Source organism: Trematomus bernacchii, unplaced genomic scaffold (assembly GCF_902827165.1).
Source record: "Trematomus bernacchii unplaced genomic scaffold, fTreBer1.1, whole genome shotgun sequence".
Taxonomy (NCBI): Eukaryota; Metazoa; Chordata; class Actinopteri; order Perciformes; family Nototheniidae; genus Trematomus; species Trematomus bernacchii.
Window position 1 is genome coordinate 6,050,950 of NW_022987720.1, and position 15,176 is coordinate 6,066,125.

The 15,176-nt window shown below is 40.2% G+C and overlaps 2 protein-coding genes across 2 annotated transcripts; both read right to left on the reverse strand.

Annotated features, from left to right (window-relative positions):
- Position 1: 1 nt before the first annotated feature.
- tram2 (translocation associated membrane protein 2) lies at positions 2–8,175 on the reverse strand. Its single transcript, XM_034143669.1, has 11 exons — positions 7,954–8,175; positions 6,018–6,081; positions 5,130–5,239; positions 3,826–3,942; positions 3,604–3,662; positions 2,549–2,633; positions 2,284–2,354; positions 2,071–2,175; positions 1,750–1,893; positions 978–1,135; positions 2–760 (listed from the first exon to the last, which is right to left on the reverse strand). Exons 1-11 carry the CDS (start codon positions 8,071–8,073, stop codon positions 684–686), a joined length of 1,110 nt encoding a protein of 369 aa, XP_033999560.1. The 5' UTR covers positions 8,074–8,175; the 3' UTR covers positions 2–683.
- Positions 8,176–9,054: 879 nt separating this feature from the next.
- On the reverse strand, positions 9,055–14,429 carry xkr5a (XK related 5a). Its single transcript, XM_034143309.1, has 7 exons — positions 14,228–14,429; positions 12,979–13,162; positions 12,597–12,781; positions 12,285–12,497; positions 11,872–12,041; positions 11,561–11,672; positions 9,055–11,256 (listed from the first exon to the last, which is right to left on the reverse strand). The coding sequence occupies exons 1-7, from the start codon at positions 14,358–14,360 to the stop codon at positions 10,316–10,318; spliced, it is 1,938 nt and encodes a 645-aa protein (XP_033999200.1). The 5' UTR covers positions 14,361–14,429; the 3' UTR covers positions 9,055–10,315.
- Positions 14,430–15,176: the final 747 nt, after the last annotated feature.

Here is a 15,176-nt window from a genome sequence, read left to right on the forward strand (position 1 = left end):
ATTTCAGAAAAATGCATTATTTAATAAAGTAATTAACAAAAATGTAAAGGAGAAAAATGGAATGGCATGCAGTAATATCCAACATACATACTTGATGCATATCTTTTAAGTGACCAGTGACAAATGGAAGATTTTAAGCAGACAGGGAGGAGCCCAGGTGACTACTCCCTTCAGTGACATGGTAAAGGGGAAACGTTAAAGCCAGCATACAGTGAGCTCATATCATCAGTAACATCTTTCTGCTCCAATGGACCAGACTAGAAAACAAGCATAGCCGGCTCAATGCCTCCGCAGACAACACTACAGCCAATACAGTACTTACGTATGAGGATATGCATCGACACATTCAGCACTGACACACAGAGTCACGTGTGCCTTATACTGTGCTCACAATTTAAATCATTCTGCATACAATGGTGCTCCTTATCCGTGGGATAGCAGGCTGCATGGATGTATAAAAAATACTGATATGAAGAGTAAATGTCTGTTGGGCTCGAGGGATTTCCTTGGATTTCGTTTTTTCCAGCATTCAAGCCTAAGTCTGTAGCGACTGAGTCCCTTTAACATCTCAGGATGAACTCAACAGGAGGCTTGGTGGTCAGCGGCCGCCATCTTTCCTGTTGTGCTGATGAGGAACCTTAGCCGGAGCTAAGGCCATTGTTCAGGCCAGTCAGTGTGTTGTCTTAGGGGGATTTCAGCTTTTTGATCCGAGGAGAGGCTCCATTCTCAGCCTTAAGAACGCCATTTTCATGGTTACCAACTAGCAGGAGAGACAAAAGAGAGAAGTCAGGATCTCTACTAACGCAGCACATAGAGAATCAGTGTGATAGCACAAATTAAGAAAGCGAAAATGCGTGTTTTAAGTAAGGAATAGACAGACATTACTGAATATCGTAGCATTATTATATGTTGCTTGGCTATCTGTAACTATTAGGAAAATAAATCAGTGGTTTTATAGTGAGTATAGTGAGACTCACGTGAGTCTCTCTTCAGTGGTCGTAGGGGTTGTTTTGCAGCAGTCTTCTTGCGAATAGCCTGTTCGTGTCTGAACTCTCTCCAACGCTTCAGCTGGAAGCGGATAAACTTCCAGAGTAGCCAAGATTGGATCAAACATACCAGCAGCAGAACAGTCATCCTGGAGGGGGCCAAAGGCAAGACGATTAGTGCCACATTAGCAATTGTGTGTGTGTGTGTTTTATTTTTAAATGGACCTGACATTGCGTGCAAATGTTGTCAAATTACTTCCTGACCCTGGTGCTTTATGATTTGAAACAAGTTGCCAAAAATTGCCAGGGACAACGAGGGTACCACAGTCTCACTGACATATTTGAAAACTATTGTTTCTGTGATTAAGGAAACGGCAATTTATGTTGCTTCACAGTGATGCTGTCACACTTTAACAGAAATAATAGCACTAAAATTAGGAGTAAAGTAAATAAAATATATCAACTAATTAAATGACTGAATTTTCAGATATTATATATTAAATAGTTGTTTTTTATTTAATGTTTATTTATTTTTTTGAAAGTGAATTGTTAATTTCAAATGTCACAATGAAACCCTATGTAATCTTTTCTAAGTGACGTGTTTTTATTTTTAATTAAAAGAGCCATTTTCTGTCAATCAATGTCAAAATTCCTGGCTAAATCTACTGTGAGTTTCAGAAAGTCAGCACTGTGTTTTGACCATAAAGCTGTAAAAAGTAATTGTGGTGCCACAGAATTAATGATTATCCACAGATGTCATTACCTTATCAGTACACTGTTGAAGTTTCCCATCTCCAAGTCCAGCCCCTGGTTCTCTACACGAGCCAAACCAAAGCCCACAGCCAGGAACATCAGGGTCAGAGTGACCATCCGCGTAAACACAAAGCTGACCGCCCACATGTTAAACCTGCAGCATCAAACAAATCAAACAGAATGGTGTAATTAAAATAATAAGTTGCAGAGTATGTAAAGCCACAAAGAGTCAAAATTGGGGAAAACAAATGTGATAGGAGCTAAGAGAGGAGGAGAGAATAAAAGCATTTTTAAGTCAAGTTAATAATATTAAACTCGGCGAGGAACCTACGCTTTCTGATGGTTCTCGTCGGTAAAGTAAAAGAGTCTGGCAATATGGAAGCCCAGCTCGGACACATACTGGAGGAAGAGGAGCACCACACCTACACGAGTCAAACTACACAGGAAAAAAGGGACAGCCAGGTGATGGATTAGGTGGTTTTCTCCTTTACGTCTTTTCACACTATCAAGGATTTAAATTGTAATGAAATGTTTTCCTGCTTACTTCAACAAATAGGCTGCAGCGATGTGCAGCAGATACAGGCAGATGTACTTGAGCTGGCGAGGAATCTCCTCCTGAAAAAACAAGTGAGGGTATTTTCACATCCTGAAGCCTTTATTTAGTTGTTTCTCTCAGTGTTATATGCATACAGCAGCAGTGCATTCACAACCACACACACACACACACACACACACACACACACACACACACACACAGCTTATCTCGTCACACTCCAGAACTCCTCCAGTTCCCAGGCCTCCTTACTGACCTTGCGTACTTTCTGGAAGTAGAGCTCTGGCAAGGCGTGGAGCCAGTAGGCCAGCTGAGTCAGGTAGAAAAACTTCACCTGAAACCTGGACCACAAACAGACAGAGAACGAAAGTAGGAATAAGTCAAAACGAGAAAGAGGTGGTGAAATGTACACAGATGTCACAGTGATACATTCTTAGTTTGATTTGTTCCCCTGTGAATACGCAACTGTTGAAAAAATAAAGAACCCTGGTTAAGAGTAGACATAACCAAGTAATCCAGTAATTCCCTATGTTAACTGTGTTTTTTAATGCCTTTTTTTTAAACTATGATTCTACCAAAACTGGAGAATAATCCGACTTTAAACTCAATAATACATGGTTAGTTGTGGCTCTGTGTGCAAGGTGCACATGTCAGGAAATGATGATAAGAGAAAAACTGAATTATGTGTGGCATTTCTTTTTATCGTACTTTGATTTTCAAGCTTATTCTGAAATAAATACCATTAGAAGACATGTAACTGAATATGGCCTTGTCCCATAATCTACTTGTAATAGTGCATTCTGTTAACAGCCCTGGGTTGGACAAATTATATAATATTTTCAAAAACCTTGTCTGTGAAAGGAATTGATCATTTGTAATTACAGGTTTTGTCAGATTACAAAGCAACAGACACATACACATGGTTTGATTGGCTACAATATCTGTCAATGCATTGCAAAATACAGGTGTTTTAACATAGACATTTTTAAGGAAATAAAACACTGCTTTCAGCTTCTCAAATGTGATTTATTTTCTTTTTTTTTCTTAGCCTTCTATGATATTAAAGTGAATACTTTTGGTGTTTGGACTATGGGTCGGAGACATCTGGAATTCTACTCAGGCTTTGGGGAATGTTTGAAGGGCTTTTAAATAAATACAAATAAACTAAAAAGCAGCCCTAATATACATTTTTAAATGTAGAGACTTCAGAAAATATGTTTTGTTATTTTAGTATAATGCTGACCAGCTGTAAAACTGTATATACATTGTATTAACTATAGTACAGACAGAGTGAGATATCAGTCATCATACCTGAGGTTTACATGGGGATAGTTCTCCCAAAGGCTGCTGGGATGCAGGAGATATCCTTCCTGAGTAAAGAAATGAGAAGAAAAAACACTTTATACCGTTGTCTATTAATGTGTGTGAGAGAGAAATACACGACTTATCTTTGCTAAGATTCTAGATTATATGTCACATTTCCTAAACTAGTGACTTGTCGATGAATATGATATGATAAAAAAAAACACTCACTGTTATGAGGACGTAAAAACTCCAAACACTTGACACCAAGTGAAACACACCCAGTTGACCCGACTCATTGAACTTGGTATTCTTGCTCTTGGAGAGGTGGAGGCGCCGGTTCACTTTCTGTAACATGAACAATAACAGAGATCATGTGAATGCCGCTCGGGTCCCGTCATTATGGCTGGCCTGTTGACAGACTGCTGGAATTGTCATGCACGAGGAAGTGTCAGACGGTAAAATAACTAGGGCAAGAAAGACATGGATACTATTTATGGCTGCTGTTGAAAAGCCCTCTCTGAAGAAGTATTCCTTTCAAGACACGTAGGAAACCGTGGTGATGGTGCTAAAATAAAACCCCATTCCTCTTCACTGGCCTATTTCTAAACAATGACACAAGGGCTCATACCTTCACATGGATTGAATGCTCCCTCTCTCTTCCTGCAATGTCAGTCTGTTTATTCTGAAAAACTGTCAGCATGCTGCTCTAGAGTTTTTTTAATATGGTGCTTTTGAAACTGCGCTGTTTTAAATGTCAATTTACGTGCAGCTGGATGCGATCACTGGAAGTATGCAAATACATATACTTGAAAATAATCAGAAATAGCATACTCTTGAGGGAATTTTTATGAGTGCAATAAGATCCTATGCTTTCTTTTCCCTAATAGTGAGAACATATCTCAATGCCTGTACCTCGTTATATTTAATGTATTTGTGAAAACCTTTTTTGTAACTCCATTTCTTTGTTTTATTTTTTCAAAACTATTGCCTAACAATTTTCAAAATGTTCCTTTGAATTTGTTTTTATTTTATATTTTATAATTATAGGGAACACATATGCAGTGTTAAATGTATAAACTAGCGAACATTTATTTTTATAAAGAAAATGAATGATGAATTGATATTTACTTGAGTTTAAATACATCTCCTCAAATTATTTTTATCTTTTAAGAGAAAACTTCCTAGGAATTTATGGTCTGATAAAATAACCCTTCACACTAATTGTATTATCTAAACATTGCTGTGCTGTCTTTTTTGGTGACCAGATAAAAAAACTGAAACATTGACTTTAATTAAATGTATTATGTCAACACATTTGCCACAACTGGGATTGCTTTCCACTAACCCAATACAGTTATGTGACATTTGTTGACATATTACATTTAATTAAAGTCAAGGTTTCAGTTTTTCAGTGCAGCAAGACATTTGCAAGATATGCTGTCCTTCTCTGTCTTTGACTCAGACCATCATTTCAGATTAAAAGGACTTCTCTGTCTCGTGATGATGCGTGTGCCACAGTGCGGGGTTCTTACATCCAGAAGATACTCCTGCACTACTGCGTGGAGGATGATGGCGATGAAGAAATAGAAGAGGATGGTGGCGGAGTCCTTCCATCCGTAATGGTACAACGTCACCTCACTCTCTGAGCACACAAAGAGGGTGTCGAACACACACACAAAGCAGATGATTGTAATCATAGGTGTGGTAAACATCCTGGAGCAAGGTAAACCAAGCAATCATATCACATTACGCAGAAGCAAAACTGTGAAATGTATGACATGCAGAGGTGGAAGAAGTACTCAGATCTTGTACTCAAGTACAATTAGAAGTACCAGAGTGTAGGAATACTCTGTTACAAGTAAAAGTCCAGCAATCAAAATGTTACTCAAGTAAAAGTACAAAAGCATTAGCATTAACACATACTTAAAGTACCAAAAGTAAAAGTACTCATTATGCAGATTTGTCCATTTCAGAATAATATATATTATGCGTTTTGATTATAATTATTGATGCATGAATGTGTTATCAAAGCTGGTAAAGGTGCAGCTAGTTTTTATTATTCTGTATACTGCAGGGTAGCTGGTGAATTTACTCCAGGTGTAACTAAAGTCTTATTTAAGTGTTGATTTATATTTCACATTATTAATCCAAATCTATAAAGTAACTAAACCTATTAAATAAATGTAGTGGACTAAAAGTATCACAATTTACTTCTGAATTGTAGTGGAGTAGAAGTAGAAGGTAGCATAACAATTGAAATACTCAAGTACCTCAAAATTGTAGTTAAGTACAGTACTTCAGTAAATGTACTTAGTCACTTTACACCACTGATGACATGTATGTGTTCAAAATTGGTAGATGAATCACAGACTGTGAATTAACAAGTATTTCATACAAAGATTCTAAACTTCATTACATACCTGGTGATAGTGTGGTGACATTGTACTGAGGCTGAATGAACAGTATGGCCGTCTTGGCTGTTGCCTGGAAAATTAGATGACATGGTAATCCACAACATATTTCAGTGAACCTCAAGAGGCCGGTCATCAAAGCATCATCAAAGTATGAATGTGTGTTTGTGGCAGGTGTGTCTGCTTGTGAGTGTGTAGTTGGAAAGAAGGCCAATGAGAATACAAGGTTTTAGGAAACTAGTGTTGACTTAGGAAGTGGAATCTTTAACTGAGCATCCCAAATGGCATGAATCCACACAAAATGTTACCTTTTTAGCTTGTGTCCCCTTTAAACTAAGCTGTGTCTAGCTGCAGCCCCTTTCCTCAAGTGGTCTATGATGTGATGTTAGTTTATGAAATGGCGATTTTCAGATATTAGATTGTTACATTTGAGTAACTTTGGTGAACACGGAGAGTTAAAACTATCTGACAGTTAGATGTAAAAGATCTTTCATGAAGTCTCTATAACGTCAAACAATTGAAGATTATCACATTTTACAAGCTAAAATCAGAACATTATTATTTGCATATTTTGCTATACAAGTGATTCAAGTAGTGACAGTCTTCAGTTCACTAATCCATTATTTGAATTAAGGGTTTAACACTACATAGATCATAGAAATGTGTTGTAGAGCTTTTTCCTAACCCATTAATCAACTTGTAAGCCTTCACATTTATTTTTAAAGCATTGCTGAGGTCCAATCAGGTTTGGGACATGATTTGTTCTTAATCAAACACATATAGGTACAAAAGTCTTGGTTTAAAATGATTGAGTCATCCCCTGGCCCCAGATTGGGCACCACAGAGCTACAAGTCACCAGTCATTCCTTGCACACCGAAGCCACAGGTGACCTGTCAGCGTCAAAATGTCAAATTCAAGACCAGCTGTACCACGGTAGTTCTCTTTTTTCCGAAACGAGAAAAATGAAGGAAATCCCCTACTTGTGTTTTACTCGACCAGCTGTGTGATCACTACCAGGGTTCCGGATTGAAACTTTGCTAAAAGCTCGGCCAGGAAAGTGTGTTTGTGCGCACTTAGCAGAGGCTTTTAGCCAATAACACCTCATGAATACATTTACGGTATATCAAAGTGAAACCCCTTCAGGTCAAATCAGTGTTTATTAGAGCTGCTGAGCCTACCTCAAAGATTGAGACGTGGCAGTTAACTACTACTATGAAGCTAGCGACGAAAAGTAGTAATGCTTCCGTCTGAGCTTTCAAAATAAAAGCCCACTCTATCAAACGTTCCATGATGCTTTTAATTTGAAAGCTGAAAACGCTTCACTTCCCGTCTTAACCGGGTTTACTGTGCAGATTGACACATCTTTGAATCAAAAATGTTGCAGCGGTCTACCTTTGCTGGAAACTGGGACAATACTTTGTCTAAAAGGGTAAAACGTACATTTTAGGACACAAATAAGTAACATTATGTTGTTTACAAGTAGCCACATATGCAATGCCAACATAAGAGTTGTTCAGTTGCCTCCCGGTTTTTAAAACCTCTTGGAATGACATTTAAGAGCAAGACACCAACGTTTTAAACGTTAACCCGCAAAAAAACAAACATGCGTTTTGCATTTAATACACTGTTGTTTCCAGCTGTAAAGTGCTTATTCAGTTTTCAATCATACGTTGCTTCTTGTATTACGAACAGAGTAACATTCCTTGTTCCCAAAACTTGTTAAAAAAAAAAGAAAAAAACTACAGCAAGCAACCACCATAACGTTATCCGCGGAACTGATTCCACTGATAGAAGGGAAACAGGAAAAGACTTTTACAAACAAGATAACTTTAAGCAAATACGTTTTCACTTTGCACCGAGTTACATCTTTGAATGTAAAGCGGGCTTGCCATCTTAAAACAGCTGAGAGACGATGGAAGAAAAGAGAATCTGAGTTCAACTCACCTCAAACATCAATCCAATCAAAATGAAAATCACCAAACTGAAGACGATGTCCGCATGGTTTTGAATTAAGAATTCTTGGCTGAAGAAAGGATAACTCTTGTTTCTTCGGCGAAATGCCATGTCAACCCAATGGTGTTTTCCCTGCTATTTTATAATTCAGAATTTTTTCTGACTACGAAGTTCAGGAGTTAACTTTCTCACTGATTTGCGCATGCGCGACTTTCTTAAAGGGCGAGTGCCATAAATACCTTCTTGAGGCCATTCACACAATACGTTCAGTCTGTTGGTCCCCAGTGGTGGAAAGTACATTCATTCCAATACTGTACTTAGGTGGAATCTTGAGTGATTTAACTTTGCTTCATGTCCATTATATCTACTTAATACTAACAAATATTGTATTTTTTTACTCCCAAACATATGTTTGAAAGCTTTATCTAAAAGTTACTATGCAGACTCCAATTATGAATACAACATACAGGTATATATCCACTTGTAAATTGGGATATAATATCATAGCAACCCAGCAATATATTAATAATTGAAATTGGCTGACGACATTTGAAAAATGTCCACATTAATGTATCACTGATCATGATGACAACATTTACATCTGGCATTTTAACTACATTTCGGTGCTAAATCTTTTTTTACATTACTTATATTCATGAATTTTACTCAGTGGTGCAATGTATTGAAGTACATTTACTCAAGTACAAAATATAAATAATAAACTAATACATAAACTACGATATACAATTATAGGTGTCAATAATCATAATCCAGTCATTTTACATATATGATTCTGAAATGGGACATTACGCACAATAAGTACTTTAAGTGTTTTGTTATGCAAATACCTTTTCCAATATTTCTGTTAAGTAAGGTTTTGAATGCAGGACTTTTACTTGTAACATAGTATTTATACTTTTACTTAAGTAAAATATCTGAGTACTTCTTCCGCCACTGCTTTTACGTGTACTTCTACGTGTTAGTATTGAGCCGTGCCCTTTAAAAATGCTTAAAACATATGAAAAAGACTTGCATTGATACCATTAATATAAAAACACCAAGTTTAAAGAATGAGTAACACTTGTATTCCAGTCACCCAAATATGTAGGCTATTTATTGCTTATTTAAAGCCACCAGTGGCCTTGCACTTCACAGTTCAAAATGTCATATAGGCAGTCACCTGGGTGCACGAGAAAACCCAGCATCATTTCACTGCTTTGTGTGTGGATTTCATCCCGGCTTTTACAGAACAGAGTTGAGCAAAAATACATTTGTGCCCTAGAAATAGCAACCGAGAGCACATAAAAAAGTCACTACAAGAACCATTATTAGCATATTTCCATTTGTTACACAATATACTTTTAAAAGCTTTTAAAGTCAGTGCCTGAGACAAACTTTTCCCTCAACATAATGTAAATTAAAAATACATTTTTAGCAATTACATGGTCAACATGTAAATAAAGATAACACATCAAAACTGTTTTTGCAAGGTTGACAGACTAGCTCTGCTTAAAGCAATGCCAGTGACATGATTATACAAAAAATACAGTATATAACTTTCTGAGGAGATTTGCTCTTTTCTTATGGGAATAAAAAAAATCACAGCAATAGACATTATGATACAGAAGATACTTGTGCTTTTAAAAGGCCGACAAAACTCTGGCTTACACTGAGATGGTAAAGATTCAGAGGTCAGACACTCATGCCCCCTCTAGACAAACAAATAGTTTCTCTATTCTCATGACGGCTGGCAATTATTAACATGAATAACAGCAGTTTCGGTATGTAATATAGAGACCATCAATTGCCTGATATCATAAAACAGCTGCATATTTCTAATGACATTTATTGATATAACTCAGGGTTACTTCCTCAATATGTAATTGCAATCTGGCAGAAGCAGTGTTCACTTTGTTGTTGAGTTAAACTAAATTTAAAGGCTTCATTGGAACCAAAACAATAGAGAAAATGTTGAATCAGGTAGAAGCTGTCTGAGCCTCAAACACCACCTTTGTGACCAATTAGCTCTTTAATTATCATCTTCATGTCTAATGAAACACTGCTGAGGGTTTCACCTCTGTGTCCAGCATGTGGGCAAAGCACTGCTATTAAAAATAATTTATGATTTGAGAAGAGTATAGGCTAGCTTAGCATTATCCCAAAATTGTTGCATATACTGTGCCCAACACTTTACTTAATATAAGGACATCAAGAGGTGAATTTCTGCCAGCCTTCTCACCCTGCAGCTCTGATCAGATTAGTTAAAGCAGCCTTCTAAAATAAAAAGCTGGTGTACTCCTTTAGTGTTGGATAAGTTGCCGTTTCCCTTTTCCCTGATTATGTTTTGAGAAACCTAGAAGTTATCGTCTTCATCTCTTCGGGACATTATAAGCTGCCTCCTGGGACCCGTGAGATGAGGGACACTGTCCATCACTCCAGAGTCCAATTTAGGAGTGGAAGTACAGCGTGGCCCAACCCGTCCCATGAGCCCACGTACATCTCTGTGAAGGGCCGGATCGCTGGGGATGGAGGTGAAGCGCACCCCCTGTTCAAGACCCCCAATGTCCCGGTCCAAGCGGAGGTTAGTGGCACTGCTGGGAGACTGAGGATCGGCGCTGAAATATAAGGTTGAACTCGACTCTGTGGGGCAGAAGTATGGCTCCGGACTGTCTCCGAACACGGACTTGCCCTCTGGCGAGCTCCGTTTGAAATCTGATGTGGGGGACTCCATCGGGCTCTCCATCTCCAGGCTGTCGTCCTCCTCTTCCTCGGGCTCTTCAGTTGACGTGGGCTCGCTCACGCTCTGGAACTCGTCTTTGCAGTCCGAGAGAGGTGCCAGGCCTTTCCCCTGAGACTCAGAGGTGGAGACCCCCTCGCAGCTGCCAGCCCCTGTGATAGTCATGCCTTCGTTGCTCTTGAACTCTTGGTTGTACTCCTCCATGTCCAGTATGGCTGCTGCTCCGCCGGCCCCATACGCTCTGTTGATCTTCCCAAGGTCTCCTGTTTTTAGAGCCAGCCGAATGAGGAGCCAGTGGTGGTGGTAGCAGGGGCAGGAGCTGTTGGCCCGGCCCCTACAGGTTCCTGGGTGCTCCAGCAGAGACCCAGCTACACCTGAGAGGGAGAAGCTGCCGTGGTTTTGAATAGAGGCATCTGGCAGGCTTTTACCCCTGAAAGAGAAGGAGGACTCCTCTCGTTCTATACAAGTGCTGCCCATGTGGTTGTGGTCCGTGCCCTGGGAGATCTCTGTTGACTTGGGGTGGAGGAACCGGTAGTATAGGACCAGAGAGGTAGCGCCTGGGATGCAGGGGAAAGGAAACAGTTGGTTTTAGTACCCTAAGTATTACTGTTTATTTATCATGTTCAATTAATCAAAAATGACAACTTGCAATCAATATCTTTGTTAGTATTGCATGTCTTTGCTACGTTTCCTACTTAGAGTTAGTTTTTAACAATCTGAATCACCATTAGTGTTGCATTACTCAGATACCACAGAAATCATCAATCATCAGATGTTTTGACACTAGTCTAATTATAAGCATTGAACATCTGAGACAAATGTGTTCCAAAACAGAGGAGGCGCAGACAGAGAGTGACTCACCGAGTAAGAAGCTACACAGCACAGTGGTGGGCAGGGTCAGGCTGTCCCATGATGCTTCGCTGAGGAAGTCGGAGGCGGCCAGCAGCAGAGTGGCATTCTCTATGAACATGAACTGAAAGAGGAGAGAAGGTCACACCATCAGTCATCTGCAGACAGCTTTACGTCACTGTTATGCACGTAGCAGAGGTGAGAATGACAATGCAAACTATCGTCCTGTGTGTGTACATCTGTGTGTGTGTGCAGCTGCCCTGTGTGTAGGTCAATGAGGCAATGCTGTAGGTGGAATATAAAGCAAAAAAGTCACATCTTACTGCATAAAAACTGGCCATGCGGTAGCGGGAGGATCCATCTTTGACGTTGAGGAAGAGGAAGATGTGGACAATTCCCATAATGCCATTAAAGGCACGCCAACACCAGGGGCCGGTGCAGATGTCTGGTTGCTGTGATACCAGCCAGAAGGAGGCTGTGAGCCAGTGGAAACCTGGAGGTCAATGTAAAAATAGACAAGGAGATAAAAGGAAAATCCTAATGCAGAAGCAAGTAAAACCCTGGATTACAAGGACATGCTGCATCACTATAAAGATAATTACATAACTCCTTTACTTAAATGAATACAAATCGCTTGTTAGGTTAGTCTTCTAGCAGTTTTTTGTGAGTGACTGTGTTCATAATTTATAATCATTTTATTGCACCCTTTCTCTTCCTTGCCAGGCTTGCTGCTCACCTGCTACTCCGACGACCCACCAGTTAAAGACCCTGGCAAAGAGCATGAGGCAGGTCACCCTTGCACTGAGCATGCCTGCCCTCCACACCAGCTGGCAAAGCAGCGCTGCCGGAGGCATGGCCAGGTGGCCCGGTCGAATCAGGCAGCAGGCTCTGCTGTACAGCACCAGGGCCCAGGAAATAGACAGCAAACACAGACCACAGCAGTAGGCCACTGAAGGTAAAAACACAAGCAGATTAAACAACTACTTTCTACAATTTACATGCCCCAAACAAGATGTAGATGGAACAACTCATGCTAAGATCAGTGTACCTGGGGACATGATGCCGACATCAGTGGACACAACCACATATGCCTGCAGAAGGCTCTGTGGAAGCGTGAGGACGAGGGCCTCCAGCAACCAGAGAGCAGAAACATCTGCCTGCTGCATGACAGAGGCTCCAAGCTCGGCCACTGAGCCTTGCATGCGCAACACAGACCTCATGCAGTCCCATAGCCTGCCAGAAGAGGGAGACAGAGACATAAACCACAGAAATGACACACAGTAACCTCCTCGTGAAGGTTTCAATGACAGAATATATTTTCTGTGTACTTGGTTGGTTTGTTAATCTCTAGATGAAATCCTAACAGCATATTTTATAGATGCAGATTATTCTATATTTCGTTATTCAAAATATGAAGTGACAGATCTTACCTTTTGAAGATTCCCAAGTGCAGTATGTGTATTATTGAGAGGTAGCATCGCCTGTCATCACCATCGTCATAATACCACTTCATACTAAGCAGCTGAACTGCTGTCCCCGGTAGAAAGAGGCCCAGAGTGAGGCCCGCCCACTGCGTCTCCTCATTCCAGAGGTAAAACCCTACACAATAGAACACTAACAACACATACAGACACACAGATACAAGTTGTATAAGTATGTTGTGTTTCTATGTCAGGTGAGATATATTTGATTTCAGTTGAGAATTCATATTAATAAGGCCTGTCTGATTTCAAAAGGAAATGCAGTTGAAACACAAACCCATTCTTTATCTGAGGATATGTTTGATATAACACATGTTGTTGCTGCATAAGCCATCAGAGTCCTTGAGAAATGAAAGAGCACATACACCTTGCTCAATTGAGTTATCCTTTAATTTAAGTGGAAGCTGTTCTGATGATAAGCTCCACCAAAAAAAGACCAGTGTCTAACTCCTGGCCTTATCACAGCCTGCAATTAGAGGTCTTTAATTACATAAGACCTCTTGTACTGTGATAACATCATACTGATCACTTTGAAAAACTAATTTCCCTGTGTGATTCGAGTTTGGAGGCCAGGGAGCACCACATTATTTTTATCTTATGGGAATGGTACACCTTCTACAGGCAAAGTCACACTTTGTACAGACCCAGTCACCTCTTCTGGCTCTGCCCTGCCCTTGCCCCATTGATCTGCTTAGTCAGGGACTCACACCTGAGACTGCTGCACACTGTTTCCAATACAGAGTCCAGATGTGCAATCATTACAATACCTAAGTATTCCAAATAAAATCATAATTAATATTTATTTTACGATTTTAATAATATTTCTACTGGGATGGGTGCTACAGAAGTGTTCAAGGTGAGCATTATTCCATATGTATCATTTTTTCTATGAAGGTTATCATTTAGTGAATGACCCCTGGAGGTCCTCTGGCCCCAGCTTGGCTACCAATGCCATTGTTACATAGCTATGCATTCAAAACTTGCTAGGTTTGCCTATTCAACAGTAACGCCTGCCATATAGCGTCACCATTTGAATTGTGTTTCTGCTGCTGCTGGAAAGCTCCAGCACGAAGCACAATGGCTGAGCCGGTTTCATTCATTCCAGCTATCGACATTCCTCCACACCAAAACAACGTTGCCCTGCCATGTTTTCGTATGCAGTGTTAGCCCGCTCTAGCAGAATCCTATGCCCACTTACGCGCGGTCCGTTCGGCCACGATAACCAGCGCCGACACGCCGAACAGCGCCGCCTGGCACCACGCTATCCAGCACGCGCTCCGCCGGGCCACCGACGGCATCCTGCGGGCGACCGCCCCGGCAGCGTTAATCATGATATGGATAGGCGGGAGAGAGGATACTCGGGTGACATTACCCTGGGCATCCTTCGCCCTGGATACACGGGACACATCCGCTGCTGCCTTCTTCTCCCGCTGCCTGCCTCCCGTCAAAAATACGTGACGTCACTGTGCGCTTTTAAAGGGGCCATCAGTTCACCGACCGTCCGCTGTGGCCTGTTACTGTGTACACAGACCAGCTTCCCTTAACCCTGGAAACATTACCTCTACTAATTTAAATCATGAATATCCTAATGTTTCATGGAGATTTGTCTTACTTATTCCCCATTAATGGTCTTATTGATCATAGTTTGGATTAACCCTGCAGTTATTTGTTCAGATAAATTACTATTTCTGATCTACATTGTTTTTCTTGCAGGGATGCAAAAGAGCTCCAGAGCAGCTGTTATGCATGATGTGACCTGATCAGGAGAGTAACACCAGCATTGAAGGTGCATGCTCTGTGCATTGTAATTTATCTCATCATTAGATCGCCACTTTGAACAGTATGCCATCTGATAGCTTTTATAAAATGTAATGATAGGATCACAGAAAGCTTCTGCACAGAAAGTTACAGATCATGTCAGGCCTTCTGCCCTGATGTGTTTTGATATGTGAAGCATGGTTACATTTGTATCAGATATGTGGTTGGTATGGTTCCCTAACAGTAAGCTATAAAAGTGTTTCTCCGAAATAATCTAACAACTGTGTTATAAATATCTCGGAATAAACTGTAGTCATCTGTTTTTGGTTTAATGTCTGTGAAGTGATTAATACTGAAACTAAAAAATGGAAGTGCGTGTTCAAAATAGC

Excerpts from the sequence above, each read along its gene's own strand:
- tram2 (XM_034143669.1), bottom strand. The coding sequence starts at position 8,073 with ATGGCATTTCGCCGAAGAAACAAGAGTTATCCTTTCTTCAGCCAAGAA. Across the intron at positions 2,176-2,283 it reads GCTGCAGCCTATTTGTTGAA|TTTGACTCGTGTAGGTGTGG; the intron begins GTAAGCAGGAAA and ends TTTCCTGTGTAG. Across the intron at positions 1,136-1,749 it reads TTCAACAGTGTACTGATAAG|GATGACTGTTCTGCTGCTGG; the intron begins GTAATGACATCT and ends GGCCCCCTCCAG.
- xkr5a (XM_034143309.1), bottom strand. The coding sequence starts at position 14,360 with ATGATTAACGCTGCCGGGGCGGTCGCCCGCAGGATGCCGTCGGTGGCC. Across the intron at positions 12,498-12,596 it reads TGTCGGCATCATGTCCCCAG|TGGCCTACTGCTGTGGTCTG; the intron begins GTACACTGATCT and ends TTTTACCTTCAG. Across the intron at positions 12,042-12,284 it reads GTGGGTCGTCGGAGTAGCAG|GTTTCCACTGGCTCACAGCC; the intron begins GTGAGCAGCAAG and ends ATTGACCTCCAG.